At 40.4% G+C, this 20,411-nt stretch overlaps 4 protein-coding genes across 7 annotated transcripts in view; 3 read left to right on the top strand and 1 right to left on the bottom strand.

Annotated features, from left to right (window-relative positions):
• Positions 1-5,807: 5,807 nt before the first annotated feature.
• Positions 5,808-10,930, top strand: bxdc2 (brix domain containing 2). Its single transcript, XM_034709037.1, has 10 exons — positions 5,808-6,011; positions 6,333-6,444; positions 6,946-6,989; positions 7,156-7,226; positions 7,326-7,375; positions 7,457-7,530; positions 9,090-9,140; positions 9,423-9,524; positions 9,628-9,756; positions 9,880-10,930. The coding sequence occupies exons 1-10, from the start codon at positions 5,862-5,864 to the stop codon at positions 10,126-10,128; spliced, it is 1,032 nt and encodes a 343-aa protein (XP_034564928.1). The 5' UTR covers positions 5,808-5,861; the 3' UTR covers positions 10,129-10,930.
• Positions 10,850-14,473, bottom strand: rad1 (RAD1 homolog (S. pombe)). 3 transcript variants are annotated; one of them, XM_034709040.1, is made up of 7 exons: positions 14,363-14,473; positions 13,048-13,249; positions 12,725-12,833; positions 12,417-12,574; positions 12,227-12,327; positions 11,996-12,094; positions 10,850-11,874 (listed from the first exon to the last, which is right to left on the bottom strand). In XM_034709040.1, exons 2-7 carry the CDS (start codon positions 13,240-13,242, stop codon positions 11,697-11,699), a joined length of 840 nt encoding a protein of 279 aa, XP_034564931.1. In that variant the 5' UTR covers positions 13,243-13,249; positions 14,363-14,473; the 3' UTR covers positions 10,850-11,696. The 3 variants fall into 3 exon arrangements, with proteins under 3 accessions (XP_034564931.1, XP_034564929.1, XP_034564932.1); XM_034709038.1 differs by having other exon boundaries at positions 14,319-14,443; XM_034709041.1 differs by having other exon boundaries at positions 14,367-14,443.
• On the top strand, positions 14,372-17,458 carry LOC117830773 (UPF0729 protein C18orf32 homolog). The gene is made up of 3 exons (XM_034709042.1): positions 14,372-14,500; positions 16,585-16,801; positions 17,067-17,458. Exons 2-3 carry the CDS (start codon positions 16,622-16,624, stop codon positions 17,130-17,132), a joined length of 246 nt encoding a protein of 81 aa, XP_034564933.1. The 5' UTR covers positions 14,372-14,500; positions 16,585-16,621; the 3' UTR covers positions 17,133-17,458.
• Positions 17,459-19,439: 1,981 nt separating this feature from the next.
• dym (dymeclin) overlaps positions 19,440-20,411 on the top strand; it is a 77,726-nt gene continuing 76,754 nt past the window's right edge. For both annotated transcript variants that reach the window (XM_034710226.1, XM_034710225.1), the window contains exon 1: positions 19,440-19,676. The gene's annotated coding sequence lies outside the window, so the exon portion shown is untranslated. The remainder of the gene's footprint in view (positions 19,677-20,411) is intronic.

The following is a 20,411-nucleotide window of genomic DNA, read 5'->3' as shown; positions in this document are numbered from 1 at the left end:
GACTCATATTTTTAGACTGGAGGTTGCCGCTTGGCTGAAACCAAGCGGCAACCTCCGGTGTCAAAAGAAGATTAGGGTTAGGGTTAGGGTTGTGATTAGGGTTAGGGTTAAGATTAGAATTAGGGTGAGGGTTGTGATTAGGGTTAGGGTTAAGATTAGGATTAGGGTAAGGGTTAAGATTAGGGTTAGGGTTGTGATTAGGGTTAGGGTAAGGGTTAAGAATAGGTTTTAGGTTAGGGTTAGGGTTAAGATTAGGGTTAGGATTAGGGTTAGGGTTAAGATTAGGGTTAGGGTTGTGATTAGGGTTAGGGTTGGGGTTAGGGTTATGATTAGGGTTAGGGTTAAGATTAGAATTAGGGTGAGGGTTGTGATTAGGGTTAGGGTTAAGATTAGGGTTAGGGTTAGGGTTGTGATTAGGGTTAGGGTTAGGATTAGGGTTAGGGTTAAGATTAGGGTTAGGGTTGTGATTAGGGTTAGGGTTGGGGTTAGGGTTATGATTAGGGTTAGGGTTAGGATTAAGGTTAGGGTTAGGGTTGTGATTAGGGTTAGGGTTAAGATTAGGGTTACGGTTAGGGTTAAGATTAGGGTTAGGGTTGTGATTAGGATTAGGGTTAGGGTTAAGATTAGGGTTAGGGTTAAGATTAGGGTTAGGGTTAGGGTTAGGGTTAAGGTTAGGGTTAGGGTTAAGATTAGGGTTAGGGTTGGGGTTGTGGTTAGGGTTAGGGTTAAGATTAGGTTTAGGGTTAGGGCTAGGGTTAGGTTGTGAAAAGGGTTAGGGTTGGGGTTAAGATTAGGGTTAGGGTTAGAACCAGGACCAAACTCCAGCAAACAGAACCAAACTCCAGCAAACAGAACCAAACTCAAGCAAACAGAACCAGAACCAAATCAAGCGAACTGAACCAGAACCAAACTCAAGCAAACCGAACCTGAACCAAACCAGAACCTAACAAGAACCGGACAAGAACCGACCCAGAACCGAACCAGAACCGAACCAGAACCGAACCAGAACGGAACCAGAACCGACCCAGAACCAAACCAGAACCGACCCAGAACCGAACCAGAACCGACCCAGAACCGAACCAAAACCGAACCAGAACCGAACCAGAACCGAACCAGAACCGGTCCGAACCGAAACAGGACCGAACCAGGACCAAACCGACCCAGAACCGAACCAGAACCGAACCAGAACCGAACCAGAACCGAACCAGAACCAAACTCAAGCAAACAGAACCAGAACCATTTCACAATACAAATAGTTTCAAGGGCAACTAAGAATGCAAATGGTAGTAAGTGTGTGCTTTAGTGATGGGAAATTCGGGGATTAGGGTTAGGGTTAAGATTAGGGTTAGGGTTGTGATTAGGGTTAGGGTTAAGATTAGGGCTAGGGTTAGGGTTAGGGTTAAGATTAGGGCAAGGGTTAAGATTAGGGTTAGGGTTGTGATTAGGGTTAGGGTTAAGATTAGGGTTAGGGTTAGGGTTAAGGTTAGGGTTAGGGTTAGGGTTAAGGTTAGGATTAGGGTTAGGGTTAGGGTTAAGATTAGGGTTAGGGTTAGGGTTAAGGTTAGGGTAAGGGTTAGGGTTAAGATTAGGGTTAGGGTTTGGGTTAAGGTTAGGGTTAGGGTTAGGGTTAAGGTTAGGGTTAGGGTTAGGGTTGTGATTAGGGTTAGGGTTAGGGTTAAGATTAGGGTTAGGGTTAGGGTTAAGATTTGGGTTAGGGTTAAGATTAGGGTTAGGGTTAGGGTTAGGGTTAGGGTTGTGATTAGGGTTAGGGTTAGGGTTAAGATTAGGGTTAGGGTTAGGGTTATGGTTGTGATTAGGGTTAGGGTTAAGATTAGGGTTAGGGTTAGGGTTGTGATTAGGGTTAGGGTTAAGATTAGGGTTAGGATTAGGATTAGGGTTAAGATTAGGGTTAGGGTTAGGGTTAAGATTAGGGTTAGGGTTAGGGTTAGGGTTAAGATTAGGGTTAGGGTTAGGGTTAGGGTTGTGATTAGGGTTAGGGTTAGGGTTAAGATTAGGGTTAGGGTTAGGGTTAAGATTAGGGTTAGGGTTAGGGTTAGGGTTAGGGTTGTGATTAGGGTTAGGGTTAGGGTTAAGATTAGAGTTAGGGTTAGGGTTAAGGTTAGGGTTAGGGTTAAGATTAGGGTTAGGGTTAGGGTTAAGATTAGGGTTAGGATTAGGGTTAGGGTTAGGGTTAAGGTTAGGGTTAGGGTTAAGATTAGGGTTAGGATTAGGGTTAGGGTTGTGATTAGGGTTAGGGTTAAGATTAGGGTTAGGGTTGGGGTTAAGGTTAGGGTTAGGGTTAAGATTAGGGTTAGGGTTAGGGTTAAGATTTGGGTTAGGGTTAAGATTAGGGTTAGGGTTGTGATTAGGGTTAGGGTTAAGATTAGGGTTAGGGTTAGGGTTAAGATTAGGGTTAGGATTAGGGTTAGGGTTGTGATTAGGGTTAGGGTTAAGATTAGGGTTAGGGTTAGGGTTAAGGTTAGGGTTAGGGTTAAGATTAGGGTTAGGGTTAGGGTTAAGATTTGGGTTAGGGTTAAGATTAGGGTTAGGGTTGTGATTAGGGTTAGGGTTAAGATTAGGGTTAGGGTTAGGGTTAAGATTAGGGTTAGGGTTAGGGTTAGGGTTAAGGTTAGGGTTAGGGTTAAGATTAGGGTTAGGGTTAGGGTTAGGGTTGTGATTAGGGTTAGGGTTAAGATTAGGGTTAGGGTTAGGGTTAAGATTAGGGTTAGGGTTAGGGTTAGGGTTAGGGTTAGGGTTAAGGTTAGGGTTAGGGTTAAGATTAGGGTTAGGGTTAGGGTTAAGATTAGGGTTAGGGTTGTGATTAGGGTTAGGGTTGGGGTTAAGATTAGGGTTAGGGTTAGAACCAGGACCAAACTCATGCAAACAGAACCAAACTCAAGCAAACAGAACCAGAGCCAAATCAAGCAAACAGAACCAGAACCAAACTCAAGCAAACCGAACCTGAACCAAACCAGAACCGAACCAGAACCGAACCAGAACCGAACCAGAACCGAACCAGAACCGAACCAGAACCGAACCAGAACCGAAACAGGACCGAACCGACCCAGAACCAAACCAGAACCGACCCAGAACCGACCCAGAACCGAACCAGAACCGAACCAGAACCGAACCAGAACCGGTCCGAACCGAAACAGGACCGAACCATGACCGAACCGACCCAGAACCGAACCAGAACCAAACTCAAGCAAACAGAACCAGAACCATTTCACAATACAAATAGTTTCAAGGGCAACTAAGAATGCAAATGGTAGTAAGTGTGTGCTTTAGTGATGGGAAATTCGGGGATTAGGGTTAGGGTTAAGATTAGGGTTAGGGTTGTGATTAGGGTTAGGGTTAAGATTAGGGCTAGGGTTAGGGTTAGGGTTAAGATTAGGGTTAGGGTTGTGATTAGGGTTAGGGTTAAGATTAGGGCTAGGGTTAAGATTAGGGCTAGGGTTAGGGTTAAGATTAGGGTTAGGGTTAGGGTTAGGGTTAGGGTTAGGGATAAGATTAGGGTTAGGGTTAGGGTTAAGGTTAGGGTTAGGGTTAAGATTAGGGTTAGGGTTGTGATTAGGGTTAGGGTTAAGATTAGGGTTAGGGTTAGGGTTAAGGTTAGGGTTAGGGTTAAGATTAGGGTTAGGGTTAGGGCTGTGATTAGGGTTGTGATTAGGGTTAGGGTTAGGGTTAGGGTTAGGGTTAAGGTTAGGGTTAAGATTAGGGTTAGGGTTAGGGTTGTGATTAGGGTTAGGGTTAGGGTTAGGGTTAGGGTTGTGATTAAGATTAGGGTTAGGGTTAGGGTTAAGATTAGGGTTAGGGTTAGGGTTGTGATTAGGGTTAGGGTTAGGGTTAGGATTAGGGTTAGCGTTAGGGTTAAGGTTAGGGTTAGGATTAGGGTTAGCGTTAGGGTTAAGATTAGGGTTAGGGTTAGGGTTAGGTTTAAGGTTAGGGTTATGATTAGGGTTAGGGTTAGGGTTGTGATTAGGGTTAGGGTTAGGGTTGAGATTAGGATTAGGGGTAGGGCTAGGGTTAGGTTGTGATAAGGGTTAGGATTAGGGTTAAGATTAGGGTTAGGGTAAGAACCAGGACCAAACTCATGCAAACAGAACCAAACTCAAGCAAACAGAACCAGAACCAAATCAAACAAACAGAACCAGAACCAAACTCAAGCAAACAGAACCAGAACCAAACTCAAGCAAACCGAACCTGAACCAAACCAGAACCTAACCAGAACCGGACAAGAACCGACCCAGAACCGAACCAGCACCGAACCAGAACCGAACCAGAACCGAACCAGAACCGGTCCGAACCGAACCAGGACCGAACCAGTACCGAACCGAACCAGAACCGAACTCAAGCAAACAGAACCGGAACCAAACTCAAGCAAACAGAACCAGAACCATTTCACAATACAAATAGTTTCAAGGGCAACTAAGAATGCAAATGGTAGTAAGTGTGTGCTTTAGTGATGGGAAATTCTGGGATTAGGGTTAGGGTTAAGATTAGGGTAAGGGGTAAGGGTTAGGATTAGGGTTAAGATTAGGGCTAGGGTTAGGGTTAGGGTTAGGGTTAGGGTTGTGATTAGGGTTAGGGTTAGGGTTAAGGTTAGGGTTAGGGTTAGGGTTGTGATTAGGGTTAGGGTTAGGGTTAAGATTAGGGTTAGGGTTAAGGTTAGGGTTAGGGTTAGGGTTAAGATTAGGGTTAGGGTTAGGGTTAAGATTAGGGTTAGGGTTGTGATTAGGGTTAGGGTTGGGGTTAGGGTTAGGGTTAGGGTTATGATTAGGGTTAGGGTTGAAACAAAGTAAGCATCTATACAGCAAGGAGGAATTTTAACAATGCAAAACAGAATGCAACGCAAGAGGTTAAAAAGAATATACGTAAATTAAACAGAATGATGGTGGGACAATAGACCAGTAAATCATTGTTGAGAGGTTTTTCAATGGTAAATAGATAATATAAATAAAAAAATAAAAATAAAATAAAAATAAAAAAATGGATAAGTAAATAAAAGCATTAAAATGACAATAAAATAGGTTTTCAGAATGAGACGACGGCACGTAGAAGACGGCCCGCTCTGTGGTTGGCCTCGAACTAGACAGTCTGGAGTCAGTGGCTGAGAGGAGGGTGATGGACAAACTGCAAGCCATCCTGGACAACCCCTCTCACCCTCTCCATGATGAGCTGTGACTGATGGGGATTTCATTCAGTCAATGCATCATTCCACCACTGTGCAAGACTGAACGCTTCAGGCTCTCCTTTGTGCCCATCGCCATCAGACTGTTAAACAGTAACAGAGGCCACAGACTGCACCACGCTGACCACTGTGTAACAATGAGCGTTGTTCTTAGTGTTACTTTGGATAGCAGTGATGTGAACCTTATAGTGTTCATATTTATGTATTAATATGTTTCAGTCAGAGATGATATGAAACAGACAGATTTTTAGAAAACAGACATTTATTACCAATTTTAAGAAGAACTCAAAGGAAATAGAAATAAGAGCATTTGAAATATGTGGAAAAAAAAATTGCCCAATAAAACAATATAAAACATTAATAACAGTAATTGACATGTCCAAGAAATAATATATTACCAATTAGTTTCGTACCGCAAATGAGATTAAATGTAAATGGAACTATTATTGTATTTTGCATATTTCATTTGAAAGATGTGCATGGGTTGGTCTCATAGGGTTGGTCTCAGGTTGGTCTACGTTTGGATATTAGTGCTGCAGTGAGTGCAGTACCACCTACGCACCTCTAGGCGTCACCCTCTCAGAACCACGCGCACGTGGTGTTGTTTGAGCTGGACCGTTCTCACGTGTAGTCACGCGAGATTTTGCCAGACTACAAACCTGGCAGAAACATGTCGGCGTTCAAGAGAAAACGTGGAGGACAGGGACCTGGCAATAAAAAAGCCAAGAAAGTAAAGTTTGTTTCTGGTGGAGCTGAAGCAGCGAATGAAGCCGAAGTGGAAAAGACGAACGAAGTTACAATCCCAGCACCAGTTTCATTGGTAAGTGTACATGCTTGTTATTAGCTACTGAAGTCGGAAGCTAGCGAGCTAACTTAACTCCACTACTCAATTTCCATCAGAGTTGAATTTCTATATTTGTTTTAGACTTATTGTCACACGTAATCCGCTTATTTCCTGAGACTAAAACGGACTCATGAGTGATGTAATTGATCGCACTGCTAAAAAAGAGTCGTCTAGTCAAAAACTGGCTTTTGGATAAAGAAATAGGCCTTCTGGGTGTGAGGGAATGATACTTACCTTCACAGTCTACATGCGTTTTTTGGTCTGTTTTTTATGTCATCGGTTGATTCTCCTAATCAGGGTAAATGGACCAACAAGGAAAGGGTGCTCATTTTCTCCTCAAGAGGCATCAACTTCAGAACAAGACACCTGATGCAGGACCTGAGGACCCTGATGCCTCATTCAAAAGCAGGTAATTGCCTAATTTTCCTTCATATATTGTCTCACTTTATCTAACTAAAAGCTCCTGTGAGGAGTTTTTGAGTGGTCATGAAATGGACTGAAATGAACAGTGATGCCCCTTTATGACCTAGAAAAGCAAACAAGATTGTTTGAAAAGGTATTGATCATTTCTGTTTTGTTATTTTAAAGCTTGAAATCGCTTTGAGAGGGTAGGTGTCAGATGAGGTGATTGTCAGCACGTCAAGAAAACCCCATTTTCTTTAGTAAATATTCTTAATGAGTGAAATAGTTGATTGTTAGTTGAAAGCAGGAGGAGATAACATAATTTACACATGAACAGGACAAAATAAGCAAGATCACTTAGTCCACAAGGGGGCGCCAGAGTCAACACAAACAGAAAGTTCCTCACAGGAGCTTTAATGTACTGACACATGATACATTTTATGTTATAAAGGCAGGTGTTGCCTTTGTTGATCTTACTGTTACAATAGCAAGTTCTTTTTTGTTGCAGACACAAAAATGGACAGAAAAGACAAACTGTTCGTTGTAAATGAGGTGAGTTTTACAAAATGTTTTGATGTGTGTATATATATATAACAAAAAATCATATGCAATAATTTATTAGTTTATTTGACATGCAAAACAAAAACTGTCAAGCCAGAGTTAGCTATAAGCTAAGTTTATCTGTAATAGATAGTTAATGATATGTATCTGTTCTTAGGTGTGTGAAATCAAAAACTGCAACAAATGCCTCTTTTTTGAGGCTAAGAAGAAGCAGGATCTTTATATGTGGTAAGTTTTTCTTTCCAATTACTTTCCCTGAACCAAGCTTGCATTCTGTTCACATTTAAACATTTAAAGTAAATCAAATCATATTTTTTGTCTCAAAAGGGTTTCAAACAGCCCTCATGGACCTTCTGCAAAGTTTCTGGTTCAAAACAGTGAGTAACTTCTCAACGAAAGTGTTGAAATGCAGGACACAACATCATTTAGAAAACTGATTTATGTTGTTTCCTCTTCAGTTCACACGCTGGCTGAACTCAAAATGACAGGAAACTGCCTCAAAGGATCCAGACCTCTGCTCTCATTCGATCCTGTAAGTAACACTGGGAAATGTTTCTCAGTAGTTTGGTCAATAATATCAAGGGAACACATGTCTGATTGTGGAATAATGCCCATTAAAAATTCCCAAAATTGTAAGGTTATGTCCTCATCAAACCCTTAGAGAGAGCCTTATAATAGTGGCCCAGGATATTTAATTTGCCTGTAGAAATTTGGGAATTCCTCACATACAAAAGGTAGAGAGAGCAAACTTATAAAATGAATGGTTTGTGTGTAGAAATGGGTATGTTTAGTGACATCTAGTGGTTAGATTCTAGGTTGAAACGCTCCCTCTGAGGTCAAGAAGCACCTGTTATGCATGAGAAATATGATCCTCCATTTGTCAGGTGTATCCCTCAAAAACACGTATCAATACAAATTCCTTTGCTCACAACAAACCACTCTTCTTCGTCGTCATCCAGTTGATGCATGTAGCACGCCTATGCACTCTCACAAAGCACGTTGTTCCTAGTTTGTCTGATCTGTGCTACTGAAGACTACGGCGATGAGCGATGGCAGCCTCTATGTAAGGGGACCTACTAATATGTAGATATAAAAGGCTGATTTTCTGAGTTATTAAAAACGAAACCGTTTTTGTTTTCAAGTGATTATTCACCGATTTAAACATAACAAATATTACAGTTCTGATAAATGCTGCGAATTACTACGCACTGCACCCTTTAAAAAATACAAATTTAGCTTTTACTGTCTTTCATGAACAAAACGTCTTGCAGCCTTTCCACTCTTCTAACATGATTTCCCTTGTTGGTGTTGGCACTAAATAATGTATGCTATTGGCATGACAAGGCAAGTTTATTTATAAAGCACCATTCATACAAAGAGCAATTCAAAGTGCTTTACAGAGTTAAAAACAAAAACCAGAACAGTAACAATCAACAAAAATTGATTCAGCAATCACTTCAAACATTAAAATGTTTTATGCGGCCAGTTATGTTTGATCTACTCTCTCTCTCTCTTTCTCTCTGTACTTATGTAACTTAACGTACATAGTGTTGGGTCTTATTATTTATTTAAATTAGGAGGGATTATTGTAAATAATCAGCCCCCTTCGCTGCTCTGAAGTCCATAACTTGCAGTCTTACTGTCCCACCGGACACAGAATCACAACTGATCTTGTCTTAACTAAAATGAACCCTTTAATTATTCGATTCATCTCAGAACATCTTCCCAAGGATTAAGAATCACACATTGAATCTTTTCTGTGTCGAGTCGCAGCCCGAAGCTGGCTCAGACATCTTGACACCCCGCAGGGTGCCCGTATGCCCAACATCTAGTAGATCCAATATCAGGTTATTTCCATAACGCCATACCTTGTCAGAAAGTATCCAATTTAAAATCTGACATTAAACAAACATAAGCATGAAAACATAAAATATTTTAAAATCTAAGATCAAGAAAGAAAGAAAGTAAATTTAGATACAAAATTTCATTTTGCTGAACTGTGTATCCAGAGAATACTTCAGTGTACTTTAACATATGATAGCAACTAGCTACAACTTGAAGGCGCCTAATCTCCTTGTGTCTCTCCCACAGAAATTTGACAAGGAGCCCCACTATGCCTTATTGAAGGAGCTCTTCACTCAGGTGAGTTAACAAGATGCATGTAAAAAAAAAAACCCCACTAAACTTCTGCTGATTGGCTAATGATAAAAACCTGAAATAGAACTGATCAGTAATTCAGTTTTCACTTCTGCCCTGTTTTCATTTGGTTGAGAAATACTACATGACTTTGAGTTGCTATAAATTGAAGTTAATGTGACGTATTATGACTTGAACAGTTCATACTGTGTCAGCACTGATCGTACAACCAATCATATGTATACTTTAAAATTAAAGTTACATACTCAGTATTTTGTCCTGTTGCAGACCTTTTCTACTCCACGCTACCACCCAAAGAGTCAGCCTTTCGTGGACCACGTCTTCACCTTCACCATTGCAGACAACAGGATATGGTTCAGAAACTATCAGGTAGTGTTTTGCCTTTGTTTCAAATATTTAATTGTTACGTCCATCAGTATCTTGAGATTTGACTCCCTCTCTTTTTGCCTTTCTTTCTCTGCACCACCTTCAGATCATTGAAGAGGACGCCTCTCTCGTGGAGATCGGCCCTCGCTTCGTTCTCAACCTCATTAAGATCTTTCAGGGCAGCTTTGGAGGACCTACACTCTTTGAAAACCCAGACTTCCAGTCTCCTAACATGGTAAAAAAAAAATCCAGCACATGAAAGTTTCCATCATAAGCATGTAGTGCTATTTAACTTGTGCCATACTGTATTGTTTATTTTCGGATATGGTGAATCACTTTTCTTTTCACCCACCTGCAGCACCGGCGAGAGATCCGTCTGGCAGCCGCAGCCAGAGTGCGAGAGAAGCAGATGGTGAAGGAGCTGCAGAAAATGAAGAGGACTGAAGCGAAGGAGGAAGTGACCAGAGATGTTACAGCAGACGTCTTCTCAACACCAGCCGATGAAAAGCCTGTTCAAATCGAGACGGAAGCACCGGAGCCAAAAATGGTGAAGAAGAACAAACACAAAGCTTTCAAAAGACAGAGGATGCAGATGACACGCAGGTAACTGAAGGGACTGGAGTACACTGAATTACTGGCTTACTGCTGCCATGATGCTCGTTGTCTTGAGAAAATGTATGTATGCCACAATGCAGTAGTCATGCCTGAACTTCAATGAGGTTACAATTGACTTGGTATCATGTCCTACATAACAAATTTGAAAATACATGAAGAACTTAAAAATGCAAAAGTTGTGTTCAGTGTTTCCCTCTATTGTCAGGATGCCCATAGAAGACATACATCCTTACATTTTACTTATTTCATATTCCATTGATAATGTCAGTTTTCTCAAGAATTCAACTAATCATCAGATGATCGTAACTCTAATTTACACAGTTGCAAACATACAAAACAAACTAGGTTGAACTTACCTCATTAGTGTTAGCAATGGCAACCTGACATGTCTTGATCAGACGTATCACACTGAGCAAATTAATCCATTAGAATGGGAAAACCAGTTTTGCTTTCCTGAGGTGTTCAGAGAAATGTTGCAATCTTGAGAAAACTGAAATGAACTATTTATCAAGAGAATATGGAAAAATTCAAACGCATGGATTCTTGTCTGCTTGGGGCCTCCATACTTTGGTTTGTGGATTTATATAGCTTATATTTGGCTCCTTCATTTAGAAAGTGTGAGGACTGTACTGGACTATGTAAGTCTTGCCTTTTGAAATACTGCAATAATCACAGATAATCCCACATTTTGTTAAAAGTAAATATTCCATCAGTGTTAGGAAAACTTGTTTATTGCTTTTGAGTAACTACAGTTGGTTTTTTTTATGTCATGGAAATAAAACAATTCAAACAAACTGTCAGTGTCATCTGATGTGTACTACCAATCAACTCCAAAAGTCAGCAGTGCTAAGATCGAAAAACGCCCGGTAGCATTCCACTAGCCATGGAATGGCATGCTACTCCACAGCTAGTGGCATGCCACCGGGCGTATTTTGATCTTGCTGTCACTCCCAAAAGTTGTCAGAGGTGTCAACATTAATCTGAGGGATGATTATGGCAATGAATGTAGAACAACTAAAGGCCTGCTGAGAGTTGAGGTCCTGTACACATTCTATCACAGTCTACCCAAGTGCCAGTGTGTCTTTAATGTCTGACAGTTTTATTGGCTGTCAATCAGCTAACTACACAAGTGTAATTCAAAAGGTAGGGGACACCCCAGAAACATGAGTTCAGATCAGGAATGTAGTCAGATTTGTAAACCCAGAATTTTTTGGGTAAAGTTAGCAGGGTCCTCTACCTCAAATACATTCTACAGTAACCGTACATATTATCTGCTTCCATGTCTGAAACATTGAACTCTGTATGACAGCAGTCCACACACAGCTGCTTAAGACCAGGTAAGTAACTTTGCCTTGCCCAAACCCAGAAGCAATGCTCAACACTAGTCGGACTGTTAAGTGAATGATCATCATTACAACCTTTCTCATTGTGTTCATTTATGCCTGCTCAGTCCAGCATTTATTCCTATGTGTGTCCCCACTGGCTCTACTACCTCCTGAGCAACTAGGCGCTCACTGGAGTAAAGCTGCTTGCATAAAAGAGGAATTCAACAGTCTGAAATCACTCCTCCTCCACCTCCTCGTCAGGGCAACAATAATACTCCACAAAGCAGATCTGTCCGTCGTCATTCCTGACTAGGTATTGCAGAGAGAGGAAGCCCCTGCTGTCGGTTCTCACAGAGACTTTACAGGACAGAGCAAGTGCTTTGGTGGAGGGCTTCAGCAGGGACATTTTGTACCTGTTAAGGGTAACAGAGCGGGATCAACAGTTAGTCATCATGAAGTAACGTATTATATTACTGTTATGTATCCCTTGTACACCTGTGGGTCTAAAGAGTAGAGTTATTTCTCTGTGCCAACCTGTTTGTTTGTGTCTGAGTGCATTTAAACAGCTCCATCATGTCAGAGTCTTTAGGATAATCATAATGGGCATTTCCAGAGTTCCCAAAGGTAGACAACCTAGAGAGAAGAACCAAACAAAGATCAGTTTGAAGCTATATTGGCTAAGTCTGATGACAAACTTATCATAGACTTGAGAGATTAAAAATGTGTTTAAATTGGTTGATATGTACTCAAAGAGGGAAAACACACCTGAAGTATGGCTGGCTTGGGGACATGGTGATCTGTAGCACCTCACTAGTCATATCCAGTTCAGAGAAGGCTTCTTTCAGACTCTCTGACAACAGGATCACCTTTGAAAAGTGCAAGAATGATGATCGATAATGAGCAGAGGTGGTCATATACTTTACATTTCATTACATGAAATATATGAAAAGTCCACCTTGTTTGTAACGTTGCTGCTGCAGAACTCAAAGTCGATTGGCTCCTCTGGTTCTTGGGTGTTTATCTTACACACAGTCACAACCCCACCTTCCTCTAGGAACAGGGTCAGAGGGTAACCGTATCCCTTGTAGCACATCCGCAGTGCTGTTGATACTCCTGCAACATCCCATGAGGGGGTCAATGAAAATGCTACGGCATAACTGAGAAAGGGCGATAACTAAAATGCATGATAGGAATGATAGTTATATCTGGCTACTTTCTTGTCTCTTTTGCTCACCCCTCTAATCAAGATGACATTGTATTTACCTGGCACTGTGCTTCCCCCAAAGATATTGAGGCAATCCAGCAGAACTGTGAGGTTCACCTGGAAACCCACCAGATCTTCCTTTATGGTAAACTCTTGGAAAATCTCAGCCTGGAATTTAAAAAAGACATGTTTATAAAATGTTTCATCTCTGCTTTTTGCAGACAATGTGGTTCTATTGGCTTCCTCCAGCGGGGACCTCCAGCGATGGATGGATGTTTATAACCACCATTGCAGAGGATGCAGTCAACAGAAACAACACAGAGGACATTAAGACTCTGCTGCGTACCACATTAGGATTACACTGTATGTTTGGTAAATGTACCTGGATGAAAGCATTGGCTTGCAGACATTTGGAGTCCTCCACAGTCACCTTTAGTCCGTTTGGTGTGGCGCTGAAGATGGCATGGTCTTTGAAGGTGATGGCTTTCAAGATGTTTGACAAATTTCGAGCATTGTCTAAGCTGGCTACTAAAATGTACTCTTCATCATCGGCTTGTGACTGGGTTAACAGAGGCATTGTGGTTCTGAAATGTAAACAAATACGACACATGACATGTTTGAACAATTAAGAATCAAAACAGAACAAAAACAACTGTCTTGATTCTTAATTCGTTCAGAGTTTGGATAGTTTTGATAGTTTGGATACTAGAGTTTGGATAGTGTTTATATAGTTTGGAGAGTTTAGAGAGAGGGGGGAGAGAGAGAGAGAGAGAGTTTGAAGATTTAAGAGTGAGAAGAGGACAGGTAAGACGAAGCCAACTAGAAAGAGGAGAATTTGGTGCAGACCTAATAAGAGCCTGGTGCGGACTTGGCCTAATGGTGAAGTTGCACACCCTTCTAGTTCGGTTTCGGGCCCAGTCTGCGGCTTCCTTACCGCTTTTTTTCCCCAAACTTTTTTCCCTCAATCCCAGTTTCTACACTGTCCTCTCCTCTATAAATAAAAGGTGTCAAAGCCCAAAAAATAGAACAAAAAAGAAAAGAAAGAGGAGGATATCCCCTGTGTGGCAACATTTTGATTTAATAACTCCTAATAACACAAGCATATTCAGTGCCCTCTTCCTAGTTCCACAATCACTTTCACTGTCCTCTGCCTGCTTAAGCCAATTTCATTTTCCTAAGGTGACAGAAAAATATAATTACACAACCTGTCATATCATATGATACTACCAGAATGTACACAGAATACATTCAACAATATTTTATCATACACATATATGATAATTTATGTACAGAAATGTTTTGGTCATACATTTTTTGTAATTCATAGTCATTCCCATAACAGACACAAAATCAATGCATCACACATGATGTGGTTAAGATCCAGCTGCCTGTGATGATAAACCAGGGCAGTAGGTGGTTTCGCGTGCACATGAAGCTTCGAGAAATGAACCCTTTCTCGAACCAATTGGCTCAAGTGGTTCGACGCCTCATGAGGCTTCATCTTACCATCACTACTATTTACCATTTTAAGCTAGGCTACATGACAGCAAATCACATGGATTCAGTAAAGCTAACAGAGACTGATTTCAGCGCAAATTATTCTCTCTATCTAGCATAAGTGGTTCACAAACTTGAACTCAAAGTTTCTCCAACCTGGGAATAACTCAGTCTTCAAAAGATGTAACTCTGACACTCACTCAGACGGTTCTGTTTTGAAGAAAGGCGCCCCAAAAGACAACAACTTCCGGGTCTATCTACGTAGTGCCACGGAAGTAGATTCTGCGCATGTGTCAACTACTTCCAGAGATTTCGTCTGAGTCGGTCCAAAACACAAGGTAACAATCCTGTCTACTGCGATATTACGTGACCACAGCAGTTTTTAGAGGTCTTATTATATGGGTTTTATTACTGCAACAGACAAACGTCTGAGAATTATGTTGATTGTAGAGGTTTAACATAATTTGAGGTACCTGTTTAATTCCCAGCTGAGCGATGGCTAAAAGCTAGCGTTAGCTAACTGTCTTTCTGTGTAATGACGTAAAGATTATAGTTTATTTTTCTTTATTGATCAACAATGTATTCAAACAGCATGGCATGATGTAATTGAAATGTAAAAAAACCAAACAGAAATAAACACAACAATCAAATGACATAATGCGGAAATAATGCTGATAATGAAATAGAATAAAAAGCCTGAAGAGGTAGATATTTTCTTGTGAATTGTTCTTTTCTACAGGACTTAGATGGGTTTTTTTTAAATGTGTATGTCCATGACTTAAATATGCCTTTGTGTAAACAGAAAGTCATTTAAAAATACTCTAAATTTGAGTTCTAGTATTGTGGTTTTAGTACTCGAGTCTTTATTTTCTGTTTCAATATGTTTATTAAGGAGAAAAGGATCTCCACAAAGCATTTACATCGACATTTAATTTTCATGTAACAGTGTAAATCAAAGGCCTGGTCTTACACACATTACATCATCACTAATTCGGATTATTCATTCCTTATTATCAGGCAAAACTGTCTTCCTCATAGAGTTAACAGTAGAACTAGAACTATAACTATCCCACCCTCACCCTCCCTCAACCCTCCCAAGGAGTGCTACCTGACAATGTACAAAAAGTTGATTTCAATTCTGCAAAAAGGAGTTCAGTGGGCGCCAAATTTTTTCAAACTTCTCAAGTCTGTTTTTAAGAACAAATCTTATTCTCTCTAAGTGAAGTGTGTCTGTAATCTCTGTTAACCATAATTTGAGGGTAGGTGCTTCTTTCTTCTTCCAAAATAGGAGGATCAGTTTCTTAGCAGTAAGAAGCCCATAAGATAAAAGACATCGTTCAGAGACTTGGAGGTTCCTGAGCCCCTCCGACAACCTGAAGATGATCAATATGGGATCAGGTTTAGTCTTAACCCCCAGAACTTGTGAAAGAAAATTAAAGATTCTTTGAGTCTTTATTTTGACCTTTCAAGATTCAAGAAAGCTTTATAGCCAAGTGAGCTCTCACACACAAGGAATTTGACGTGGTGAATGGAACACTTGTACTTAACAACAAGACAGTAAGGACACAACAAGACAGTAAGGACAATACATTTATAAACCTTAACACAAATCCAAAAGTTATAAATAAAAATATAAATACTATCTGTACAAAGAAAGGTAAATAAGTACTTTTAAAGACATGAAATAAGTTAACTTAGCCTAAGCCAGAATGCACATTTAGTAGATGAATATACTAATAAAATATGTTATGGAATAAATTACAATGTTGCACATGGTTATGAGGTTTTGCACTGGAAATCGAAGTATTGCACATGTATGTGATCTGTCACAGGAGTCTTTAGTGGTTTACAGTGTGATTGTTCATGAGGGAAACAGCCTGAGGGAAGAAGCTGCTCCGGTGCCGGGATGATCTGGTGCTCAGGGTTCTGAGGCGCCGGCTGGAAGGCAGCAGGTCAAAGAGGTGGTGACCCGGATGAGAGGGGTCTGTGAGGATTTTCCCTGCCCTTTTCCTGGGCAGAGGGGCGCAGATAACCCACCTGTAATTCACCAGCGAGATTGTTTTTTTTTGCTTTCAGTTTGAACGCAACATGAGGTGATCAGTAACGATACTGGCTAATAATGAATCAGTTGGGCTCTAGAGTCTCGAGAAGAGCCTCCTACAGTGAAAACACAGCATCTCTTCTCTATTAGGTAACCAGCTTACTGCCTGGTTAGTTAAGGCACGAGAAAGGCCAGATTGTGTTCACTGCAGTACTGTGGCGAATAAACATGACCACACACTCTCAGATTAGATATCATTACAATAACTGTTTACTATAAATCTGGTAATATTTTATCCAACCCCTTTGGTCACCGACATAAACGCACGCCATCAAATGTTTGATAACTTTTGAATCCCACTGTCATCTTTCTCTTCTTCAGGTTCTTCATTTTGCAGAAGTTTGTCTGAGCCGCAGCCATGGTGTGCATTCCTTGCATTGTGATTCCTGTTCTGTTGTGGGTCTACAAGAGGTTCCTGGAGCCCATCCTCTACCCTTTCATTTCACCGATTATTAACACATTCTGGACCAAAAAAGCAGTCCAGGAGACGGGCACTACTGACCAAAAAGCTACTGAAACTAAGAATGGGACCTGCAAGGTACATTTAGTGAAAATATTTACACAAATATTGAATTTCTTTTAGTTTTATATTTCATAAGCATATATTTTTTTGCAATACTAGGCAAAAAACACAATATTCAATCTGTTTTTAAAAAGTGTCATATTGTGATGATGTACTTTAAACAATCATCTTATATTTTTTTAAATGTTTGACAAACACAGCTCTAGTCTGAGCCTCTTTAAAGATAAAATGTTGTTGCTATCAGCCTTTTGACAAGACTCTTTCTCTTCTTTTGTTTCAGCCTGAAAGCAATGGTGTGGCCACTGCCAATGGATCCACTATAGCAGCAGATAAGAAGACGGACTGACAGCGCTAAATGTTTTACTATGAATCTTAACCATTGTAAATATTCAATTGTTATAGCTATAGAGATATAATAAATTCAAAAATATAGAGAAACTATGAATTAACTTATCAATCTTCTTTGAATGGAGTGGTTTTGTTACCTTCCATATTGTATGTACAATGTTTTTATTTTTGTCATTTGGAAAACTAACTTTAAGAAATTGTTCATAGTCGATTTATTTTCTCTGTTAATCATGAATTTATACATGTTACTGTATTGAATTATCTAGCTTGATTACATAGCTTTTTTAAGTCAAAATTTCAGTTTAATAAATGAATAAAACAAAACCTTCAAATAAAAGATTGCTCCTTTTATTACACCTACACTAATTTACAGATATCATGATGGAGGCTGACAAGAAGACATGAATTCAAGTGCAGTGTAGTTATTGTATGTGTATTGAATGTTTTTCATGTGTGTTGGACTTTAAATTTCAGATGTTCATTAAACCATTCTTTTCTTTCATGAGCCTCCTGGATATCTGGAATATAATTCTTCCGAGGGGGGAGAAAATATATGTAATTTGGAATTTCAAAATTAAGTATTAAATATTTGGAATGGTTTCTTTTTCATTTTGGATATCCAAAATTAAAACTACCACCAGTCCCAACAGGATTATCTGAATTAGTTTTTACTGTAGGAAGAATATTGCGAATATCCAAAATGTTCATTATGGAAAGTATGTTGAGGATATCTGAAATTGAAATCTTAATAGATATTTAAGGCAGAAGTAACTTTATTTTACCAGTATGCTTGATATTGATATCTAAAAGGTAAACTGTGGATATATAGTGGAATTTGGGAATTTTTGTTACATTTTTACAGGTCACAATGTATTTTTGGACATTAAATCATGGATATTTGCAGGGTCGTCGCCAGAAATTCTGGGCTCCCTGAAAAGTTATCACAGTAGGCCCCATCACCACAGCCAACCCTACAAAATATTGCTGCTATAATACTGGTTTATTTGCATTAAACAAAAATATATGCTTAAAACTATCCTGGTTAACTGACTCAAATCTAAGCTACATATAAATATATATATATTTTTACCATACCATACCATACCATATGGTATGGTATTTTTTTACAATTTCTCTAAATGTAGCTGCACAATATTGTTTTGGGTCTTGAAAGAGGGATAGAGGGGAGTAAGACAGAGAGATGATAGTGATGAGAGTGAGTAGTAGAGGCTGTTGCCGCTGGAGTCCAGCACGTCCGTAACAGCTGGAGTCCAGAATGTCCGCAACTCGGAGGAACCTACGAGACAATGGAGCTCAGGGACTCCAGAAAGGTCTATGGTTAGTAACTTTCAATGGGACAGGCAGAGTTAAAGTAAGTGATGAGGGGGTTGGGGGGAAGGGGGTGAGCTAGGATCCCAGTGTGTCAGTGCGCCAGTTCCCCCGGCAGTCTAGGCCTATAGCAGCATAACAAAAGCTGGTCCAAGCCTGAGCCAGCTCTAACTATAAGCTTTATCAAAAAGGAAAGTTTTAAGCCTACTCTTAAAAGTGGAGAGGGTGTCTGCTTCCCGGACACTGACTGGTAGATGATTCCAAAGGAGATGGGCCTGATAATTGATTATTTCAGGCCCATTAAGGGCCCCCCTCCCCGCTTGGGCCCTAGGTAGTCAGTCCCACTTTTCCCTCCACCACAGGACAGTAATACTACAGGCTAAATTCAAACCTACTAATGTAGTAGGCAGTACCTACGGCCTACTACATTAGTAGGTAGAATGTAGCAGGCCATTTCAAAAACAGCCCTCATGTGACTGGTCTGACAGGTCTACTGCATACTGAGAAATTTTCCCAAATCAGTACGACATCTGAGTACTTTTGGCATACTGCAGATTTAGCTTTTGCTCACATAGGCTACTACATACTGAATTTTGGCCAAATAAGTACGTACTACTAGTATAGTAGGCGGTTTCAAAAACAGCTATAGATTAGATTCCATGTCAGTAAACTCACAGCATAACAAAAGCTGGCCCAAGCCTGAGCCAGCTCTAACTATAAGCTTTATCAAAAAGGAAAATTTTGAGCCTACTCTTAAAAGTGGAGAGGGAATCATGGTAGATGATTCCAAAGGAGATGGGCCTGATAATTGATTATTACAGGCCCATTAAGGGCCCCCCTCCCCATTTGGTCCCTAGGTAGTCAGTCCCACTTTCCCCCCTACTACGACGCCCCTAGGTCGAGCTAGAAACTGCTCGGGCTTGACATACATGTGAGAACTACCGGCCCCCTTTTTCTATCTGCAACGTCACCTACGTATTCAACGACTGTTGTCGTCATTACGCAAGGGGTGGCGACGTGGAAAACATGGAGGATAGTAGTATGTAGAGTAAACTTAATTGTCTGAAATACCGTACAATTTTAAACGTTGCGCTTTACAATTACAATTGGTATCATACTAGACAAAACTCCTGACCCGTGTGAAAAACAGTCGTTCATTTTCGGACCTGGGAGCCTGAAGAGCCACGGAAACAGCGAGAAGAATTTATGACAGGTAAGCCGAGCGGTCAGCTGATTGCAAACAAGCAGTGGACGTTAGCTGTTTTCTGGACGGTCAGTGTTTACCTACCGGTTCACTTGAGACAAACATTAATCTGAAATCAATATACGGGGACACCATGCTAATGCAAGACTACCAGTTTACCGCATTGGCTGTCTAAACCGCTGAGGCAAAGACTATCTATCCCCTGCTCTTACAACAGGATGAGCTAGCTAACGTGATGCATGCAATGTTGTATTTGGATTGAAGCAGGAGACACAAATGAAATCATTCGAGGAACTACACTAAATTGTGCCCATGTAGAATCATCACATCACTTTCCTCAGTAAGAATATAGAAAGTAAGGATGCTTTTTTGACTTAAACACCGCCCCTGAGCATAAGTTTGTGCCTTTCATGTGTAATTGGTGATACATCAGTTTGCACATTATTATTCCTCTTAATTGTTTATCTCTAAAGTTAGCTTCCTATGTGATGCAAATGCTGCCTCGCCGGGTGCACCTGTGTGCCTAAGGTGTGTCATTTCAAGACAACCAAACACGTCCTGGTTCTATGTGTCCCATCCTGTTGTGAGCTTAGCCTCCCTTTGAATAAATGATGGCGGGGGAGGCTCTATTATCCTTAAAGAAAATTGCATAAATCAAGAATTTATTGTAAAACTACAAGGAAGATTTGAGATCAACTTTGTTTAATAGCTTTTGAAATGTGTGCACAGCTGATATATCCTTGC

This window comes from Notolabrus celidotus, chromosome 19 (genome assembly GCF_009762535.1).
Source record: "Notolabrus celidotus isolate fNotCel1 chromosome 19, fNotCel1.pri, whole genome shotgun sequence".
Lineage (NCBI taxonomy): Eukaryota > Metazoa > Chordata > Actinopteri > Labriformes > Labridae > Notolabrus > Notolabrus celidotus.
The sequence above is the reverse complement of the archived record's forward strand: the minus strand, read 5'-3'. Positions and strand labels throughout refer to the sequence as shown.